Source organism: Anastrepha ludens, chromosome 4, assembly GCF_028408465.1.
Source record: "Anastrepha ludens isolate Willacy chromosome 4, idAnaLude1.1, whole genome shotgun sequence".
Lineage (NCBI taxonomy): Eukaryota > Metazoa > Arthropoda > Insecta > Diptera > Tephritidae > Anastrepha > Anastrepha ludens.
Genome location: NC_071500.1, coordinates 114,337,992 through 114,346,293, shown reverse-complemented (window position 1 = coordinate 114,346,293; position 8,302 = coordinate 114,337,992). Strand labels below are relative to the sequence as shown.

Genomic DNA, 8,302 nt, shown 5'->3' with positions numbered 1-8,302 from the left:
ATACGGCAAGCTGCTGTTCTTTTAGTAGCATTTAGTAGCACTCTTATTGAGAACCTGCTAAACTGACTGAAACTATTTTGTCATCGAAGTCATCTACCGGTAGCCCCAAGTAGTGGTTTCGGTTTGATTGATTTCGTTGTTCCTTTTCCAACTTCTTTGCAACTCTTTAATTGACTTGAGCGGTTTGTCGAGGGGAAATACGAGGGGACTTTGATGTCATAGGATGAACCATCAATCCAAAGTTTGTCAAACAATTAATTTCCTTGAACACCAAAGTGTTCTGGTGTTCATTTAAACTCTAATTTAGTCCATTTCAATCAGAACTCAGACTCAATTTACATTTTTTGACGAGATATCAATAAATAAACAATATTTACCATTTTTGGGTTATGTCAGTCTTGCAGTAAGTGTGCAATATACATATGTGCAAGCTCTTGTTGGTTTATTCATGAATTGTTTATATGCAACACTACAATTTTTACTCCTCTTTAGTGAAGAGTTCTATCTTTGTAAAGAGGGCGAGGAAAAAATCCAACAACATTAAGAATCAGGCGATGCAGCCAAGCAATGCAGTTTACAGATTTCCAACGGCAAGACTATAAATCAATTTATGAATTACTTTAATACGCAAATTCTTAACGACATTTTAATTTAATTTTTATTTCATGAATATCAATATAAAAATAGACCACAATAATTTCATCATAAATTTGATTTTTTCTACAACCAGCAGCAAAGGCCACCAGCCTTATCGATCGGAACGGTGAAAGCAAAAAAAAAATTGTATGTGTGAATCTACACACTTACATATTTGCACCCCGGTACCCTCGAGTTGGCCTTCTTTTGCTTTATCAATTTTTGGGCGCACAAATGAGATCTCGCGAAAGCACATTCGACAGCAACCAGAATGAAGCAAATATACCCATCAATCATGGGAGGAAAAAGTCAAAATAAATAAAAGGAAACGAAAAATCAACAAGCAATAATAAAGAAATAAATTGGCGATTTTTTGCCTAACCTCTGATCCTTCAATGGAGCGGCAAACACCAGCGGTCTACATTTTATGTTATTTTTATGGCAAAATATGCCAGTGTTTCTTTTTTAGTTTTGATTTTTTGCTCTTAGGTGTCGAGATTAGTAGTGTGGGGCGTAACGCAGGTGTCTAATTGAAAGCGAAGGCTTTCATTTTAAGAAAAAGAGTACATCCATAGTTTATGGTAATGTATTTAGGCTTAGTTAAAAAAAGGCAAATATTATCCTGAAACTAATACAATTTTTACTCATTACCAGCACTAGAATGCTTGTTCTGAAAGATAAACTTTTGTGTGTGGGTGCATTTGATTACTAAATTAACAAATAGGAAATTGAAAATATAATTTAAGTTGAAATACAAGAATAAAACTACAAATAAATCATTTAACAATACATTTGTTTCCACGGATTTTAAAAACTGTTTAAGGGATTCAGCGAAATTTAATACGAAAAAAATTTAAAAAGATAAAGCACTAGCATTTGACGGGTCAAAAAAATATATTTAAAGTAATTAGTCGAAATTTAATACGAAAAAAATTGTAAGCTATCTCGAAATCAACAGACTGAGACAGTGCGTACTAATCATTGTAAGGCTAACTAAATTGCTTTTTGAAAAAACGTTTTTCTATCATTTTTCTGTTTCATGCACAGAGATTTGAACGCACGCACTCCCCATAATTATCAAAATTATATTTATGTAAATTCATTTGATCGAGTATAAGTAAATGAAAGCATTTGTTTTTGGACGACCACACAGACAACTAATTCCCATTCCATTCATGATTTCTTATCGGGTTTAACGTGCTGAAAGTAAAATATTTATGCCAGCAGTACCGTAACGAAATTTAACCGATTTTGCAATTTTAGCCGGCGACAGTTGTGAATACTAGCAAATCAACATAGCAGGAATAACAAATGAACCACACAATGCATTTAGTAGACAAAGCAAACATCTGAAGAAAGTCCTATCAATGGCGATACTCACGACTAAGGCACATTACATTTCTACACAGCTCCAATTACTTAAGCTATGCAAGAATTTACAGATCGCGATTTTTATGAAAAATTTGCAAACATTTTCCTTATTTTTGTGCGTGGTCGTGTACGTGTACGTCGACCTAATTGTTGTTGGTTGTCGAAACTGCAATAAATCAGCAAAGGGAACATAACTACGGCAGTCAAATGCAAGCAGCAGTAACATTTGTTAACCGCGCTGCGGCATTGTACTTTATTAAGCTACTTCGAGCGAAGCAAATAAAACTTTCCGGAAAAGTCACAGCGCCTATGCGCATGAATACACCGAGTCACAAACACATCATGATAATTTACGCCCACGCAGTGCAGCACACAGCCGTTGGTCTGCATATCTTACAACGCGTTTATCTGCTTGTTGCTCCTTCTTTTTTTCATTTTGCCAAACAACGCTTTTACCGGAGCATGCGTGACTGACTCGCGGGAAATGCGAAATGCCGCCTGTACAATACCAGTTTGTTAGATGACTTTTCGTATCGGCTTTGTGTGTGGTGCCCATGCAAACAACTCCTACTAATTTAGAGGTTGGAAAATATTTTATAGCCGCTTACGTTTTTTTTCTTTATTAAATGTTTGCCAGTAGATAGGCAAACTCCTTTTTGTAGCTAATTAATTTGAATTTTTCATGCAACTACCTTAACCAATTTGCCTAGTTGGAAAGTTGTTGCTGAAAGTTGAGGCGGGACAATTTTTTTAAATTGAAAATGAATAAAAAAATGAACTAATGAAGCTTTTGTTTTTTCCGGATTAAGTTCATATCGTGCCCTGTTCAAATTAGAAGAGAGTTGTTTGAACTAGTATATCTAATTTGCTGCATCATATCAGGGTACACACTTTCGTATATACCTACTTAGTTAAACCGTAATTTTTGTTACCGATGAAATGAAATAAAAAAAACCAAATCAAATGCTTTTCCGGCGGAAAAATGCTTCAAAAAGATGTACAGTAGTTGGCAACGCCAGTGAATGTCAAAGTTGCTATTTGGATTGATACAGTTGCAACAATTGGTAACGCAAAACAGCTGTTACTTTCATTTCGCCCACTACAAGATTCGTAAATTGATTTCCACAAATATTTAGCAAAATTTACTTCACGGTTAAGAAAGTTAATTGGATTTGGCAAGAAATGGTGAGTTCAATAACACAGATGAGTAAAGAAATCAAGTTTTACTTTTTCTGTACTTTAATGTAATTGCAGTGTAGACAGCATACAATAGTTTGTTTTTTTAATATATATTCGTTTGTTTTTGTGCTAAAGGTTATCGGTATTTTATATACAATAAACAAATGTATCCAGCCCGCAAAAAGAAAATAAATTTATTCGTACGCAGTAGCCAATAATCAACTTCCTGCGTTTTCAACAGGTCCAAGCTTCATTCGTCAGCGTCGAGTCGGGCACGCTTGCCGCCCCACGAATGGAATCGTTGCTTCTTACCCAGCACCACAGAGTTGCGTTTCTCGTCATGTTGCTCTTGCGACTTCATGCGACAACGTTCAATAACTGCTTCCTTAATTATATTCACGAAATCCATGTCATTAAATTGTGCCATCAATAATTTGAAGAAAGTCCATATCTCACTACGTTGCTCAGCAACGGAGGTGCCAGTTTGAAAGACGCGTGAAAATGGCCCGTTAACAGATTCTTGCTGTTCCTGTCGATAAAAGGAATCAAGTGGATGTAGTGGGTGTGAATCGTAAACGTCGCAAACATCTTCAAAGCTTAAAATGGCTTGTAGAAGAAATCGGCGATATTTGGAAAGCTGCTCTTCACAAGTGCTAAGTTCATCGGCGACGGGTAGCGCGAATACTCGTGCATTTTGGCAAACAAAAATCAGCAAAGTGATGGAGAGTAATGTGTGAATGACGTGCATGTTGATTGTCTGATTAAAACTGAAAAAAGCTGCAATGAAAGTCAAGAGTAGAATTGATTAATAGCGATTTTTAGAAGAAATGCTTTGTTACAAGCAGTTAAGTTACGTATTTGGGGCATTAACTTGCTTTCAGACTTAGGAAAATCAACACTTTATCAATGTTTTGCATACATGTACCATAAAATATAATTTTGTTTCTTAAAACCGGGGTTTTTATGAAATTCGTATTTTTAGTAACAAAAGAATGCCGTATTGCGTAGTAATTGGACACTTTTAGTTCTGTTGTAGTAGCATAAACATTCCCCATACTTACATACGGGGAATGCTGCTGGAGTGACAGTCCTTGGCCGGATATAAATCCGGGTCGTTTCAGTAACGTAGAACCGACTGTCGTGGAAACGTGGAAACTTTTAGTTCTCGGACACTTCGGCTTCAGTAGTCGGACATTGCAAAATACAACATATTTATTTATATTCATGAAGAAAAAAGATATTCTTCAAGTTCTGAAAACTAAACTGAAACCATTCTAGGCATCGAACTGTTTGTTTTGACTGTCTGTCTTTGCTAATGCTTTCTGCTTCTCTACAAACCCATATTCGAATTTTTTCTGAAAAACAACTTCAATCAAGTTTTACCTAGTCTATGATTATCTTCTATACAGTTTCAAGGAGATCATGTCTTTAATGGGAAACTTCTTTCTTCAATTCTTCTGGAGACAGAAAACATTTAGTACCTCTTTTATTTATACCTGGCACTCGTTCATATAACTAGATTTGGTCCTTTTTATATTCATAGTTAGGTTGTGAATTTCCTCAAGAGCAGACGAAAAATTCTATTAAGAAAATGCAATCAAAAAATATACATATATCCTGCAAGTAAAATTAAAGATAAAAAATAAACCCACAAATTATTGACTATTATTTTGACAATTTATTTATTTTATAATTTGAATTTTTTTTTCATATAAGTCAAAGTTTCGAACTTTGTATAAAATTTGTAAAAAGACGGCAACTTTTTACTCAAAATTTATAGACAAATTTCTGGTAAGTAGATCACTAAATTTTGGTATAATAAAGTGCAAATCGCTTTGATTTTTGACAATTTTTTCTGCTGACGGTGTTGGGTGTTTTCTTCCATATAACAAAAATGTGGAGTTGGTGTTAAATGGAGAAAGTGCACAAGTCTGCAACCGAAAAAAATTCTCAAAAATCTGTGTAATTTTTGAACTACTTGAAACTTGGACTTTACTATACCAAAATTGAATGAGCTATAAAATGAGGTGTAATTTTAAATTCTCGGTCCGATAATTGAATGCAGCAGTAAATTTTGATTCAGCACTCAGCCATCCGTTTTAAGGAGTTATAACCAATCCAATAAAAACGGTTTTCAAATTATTTTTTACCTTGTTTATAAATCACTTATTTAAATATTGCTAGAAAGTCACTTTATCTACACAACCTACAATAACTAAAAACCCTTCAATTGCTAAACCTAGGCACTGCTGCGTCAATGCCCGAACTAATTTTAATTTGTCATAAATTCTATTTCGAAGGAATTCTATGATTTGATATCGGCATATAGAACAGGAATTTCACAGAATTGGCAAACATTTGTTAAAATGATTTAAATTTAACGTTCCTTTTATTTATTTTAAGAGCACAGAGTGAAACTTGTCCGAGTAATATCCAAATGTTTGATCTCACAATAAATCTTTTCAGTGATTTAGCAATTGAAGCTATAAGGATATTGCAACCTTTTAGATTGTTTTTTGAACTGAAACGAGCACTTTAAAATTTAAAAGTTATTTTTGCATTAAAAAAATGTTTGTTAGCGATTCGAAAGTATTTAGAAGTCTACAATAATAAAGGCCACACTGTAGTAAACATTTTTAGATTTGACTTTCGCACTCGACAGCAAAATTTAGGTGCCTTCGAAATGGCCGAATTACCTTTGGAATTATTAGTGGAAATTGAGTAGGTTATGCGTCTACTCCTTATAGACCACGAAATATAATATTAATGTAACTTCTGTTTTAATTTAAATGCAGTTATGCCGCGATTTGCTCAACACAAACTGTAAGGATGTCGAAAGTTGGCTGCATATTTATAGCAAAATTTATAAGCAGGATCACACGGATACGAAGAGTTCTCTCACAAGCTTACTCAGAAGCAGGCAAACATACACGCATTTGTACATATTTACATTCACAAGAAAGGCGTACAGTTAATAAAAATAATTACAGTTAACAAAACGACAAACGACAACGATTAGCACTCTGCAGAAGAAATGGGGGAGCGCTGTTTCTAAACCGTTACACTTTATGCATTTGAAAATGATATACAAATAATTGAAGTGTGCTTTTTGGTATTAACGCTTCAGCGAGCCAAAGGGGTGTGAGCATCAAGCTGCTACTACGAGCTATCAGCTAGGTGGTATAGTGGGTGGGGGGTGGCAAAATGCTTTCTGCTGTTGGCCGCTGGCTCTGCACCTCTTTTCCGACAAATTATCATACGCAACAAGTGCCATAAATTCTGCGCTATGCTGACAGTCAAGTATAAGGAAATGTTATTAATTGCTTATGTACGAGTTGGCTATCAACACTTGCACTGTGTTGATGAAGACTCAGATACAGGAGTATGTGGCATATATGCACATTTGTTTGCATTGTGACGTTTGTGAGAAAAGCGTTTTCTTTTGCTTTTAATTATCACACTCGAGCTTTAAAAAGTAAAACAAAAAGTGCTTTTCGGTCTAGGCGGAATTCAAATGAAAAAAAAAACATTCTTTAGACGTTATCGGAAGTCAAAAGTAATATATTAAAAACAAACGTGAAGCAGCGCTTATTCTATTGAGTGTTTATGTGCACTCTTTGCTCACACCATAGTAATACGTTCCCACGCCAGTCGGTTCTACGCTACCGGAACGACCCGATTTATATCTCCAGCAACATTTCCCGCACATGTACGGTGAATGTGTCTGCAGCTACAACAACAACAACAACCCGAATTACTCCAAAATGGTACTAAAATATTTTCTGAAGTACTTAATTCGTAACTGCTATTATTTCAGCTCATTGATTCTCTCTTCCAGCAGTTTAATTAACGTCTCAAATCATTTAATAAAATCATAAAGCAATAAATTCATTTGTCTTTGCAGAAATTTCGCTTCTGTGGGGATGGCGACTGTCCCGACTGGGTGTTGGCGGAGATTATCTCTACGCTTTCTGTGCTGAGTGCCAAAGACTTGGAATCACTGGCCGAGTTAGTTGCCAAGCGAATTATTGGCCAGCAATTGGAGGTATACATACAACTAAACCAAAGCGCTTTCATATTTATAACTGCATATTTTTTTATATACAGGAGAGTGTCGTTAAATCGTTAACAGCTGACATATCTACCGATGGGAAATCCGCTGTCGCTTGTATACATTTTTTACTTATCAATGCGTCGCGTCATGCCATTAGCGAGTCAGTATTTAGCGAGGAGATTCAACAACTAGGTCTGCCAAAGGAGCATGCCGCTTCAATGTGTCGCGTGCTGGCCACTAATGTTACGGCTATACGTCAGCGCCTGCGAGAGAAAGCATTTAGAAGTAAGTGACACACTTTCAACAACGATCTCGGTTTATTCTCTAATTCGACTTTCCGTATTGCCAGTTAATGAACTGTCATCAGTGTGCTACATTCCACCCGCGGCAGATAGCCCTGCTAATACTGTTGGTTGCGCGCAGTTTGAATTGAAAATCTCACAGGAGCTAATCGATGGATTGCCAGAGGACACCACACATGTCTTGAACATTGAGCACGCTAACGTGCATGCATTGCTCGAGGAGTTGAAAGAGGTGCGCACCACGTTGCAACAGTATAGTTGGCGACAGCAGAACCAAATGGATGTCTAGAAGTGAAATAAATATATTGCGCGCATTTATTTACGAGGCATTGAATGCAGAAGCTCGTAATTTAGTATTCATAGCTTTTAGAAATAAGTTAATTATAAGAATAAGTGTATTAGTAATTCACTAGAGTAGAGGTCTAAATTGATAAGTTATTAAATTTTGTAGACAATGATATTTATAGGTTAAAAAGTACTTCTCAAGTATGCAATTATCTACAAAGCCAGAAAAATCTCAACCAACAGGGTAGATAATACTCAACAGGTTTGAATTATTTAAATTAAATAATACCCTGAAAATATGATCATCTTCTTATCAACAGTATGAGAATACCTTCGCCACCCCGCCGTAACAGTTAAATTCCTGTGCCAACCCTTAAGAGATATCGACGACGACGTGTTAGGGTCTTAGATATAAATAAGCGAATTGAGAAGCACGGAATACCTCCTCGTGCTTTTCCTTACAAGCGATTCCATA

At 35.7% G+C, this 8,302-nt stretch overlaps 2 protein-coding genes across 2 annotated transcripts; one reads left to right on the top strand and one right to left on the bottom strand.

The window, feature by feature from the left end:
* Positions 1 to 3,075: 3,075 nt before the first annotated feature.
* On the top strand, positions 3,076 to 8,302 carry LOC128860674 (COMM domain-containing protein 4). Its single transcript, XM_054098331.1, has 4 exons — positions 3,076 to 3,192; positions 7,091 to 7,231; positions 7,294 to 7,525; positions 7,590 to 8,302. Exons 1-4 carry the CDS (start codon positions 3,190 to 3,192, stop codon positions 7,829 to 7,831), a joined length of 618 nt encoding a protein of 205 aa, XP_053954306.1. The 5' UTR covers positions 3,076 to 3,189; the 3' UTR covers positions 7,832 to 8,302.
* Positions 3,229 to 5,984, bottom strand: LOC128860675 (leucokinin). The gene is made up of 2 exons (XM_054098332.1): positions 5,883 to 5,984; positions 3,229 to 3,963 (listed from the first exon to the last, which is right to left on the bottom strand). Exon 2 carries the CDS (start codon positions 3,932 to 3,934, stop codon positions 3,437 to 3,439), a length of 498 nt encoding a protein of 165 aa, XP_053954307.1. The 5' UTR covers positions 3,935 to 3,963; positions 5,883 to 5,984; the 3' UTR covers positions 3,229 to 3,436.

Excerpts from the sequence above, each read along its gene's own strand:
- LOC128860674 (XM_054098331.1), top strand. Across the intron at positions 7,232-7,293 it reads TTATTGGCCAGCAATTGGAG|GAGAGTGTCGTTAAATCGTT; the intron begins GTATACATACAA and ends TTTTATATACAG. Across the intron at positions 7,526-7,589 it reads GCGAGAGAAAGCATTTAGAA|TTAATGAACTGTCATCAGTG; the intron begins GTAAGTGACACA and ends CCGTATTGCCAG.
- LOC128860675 (XM_054098332.1), bottom strand. The coding sequence starts at position 3,934 with ATGCACGTCATTCACACATTACTCTCCATCACTTTGCTGATTTTTGTT.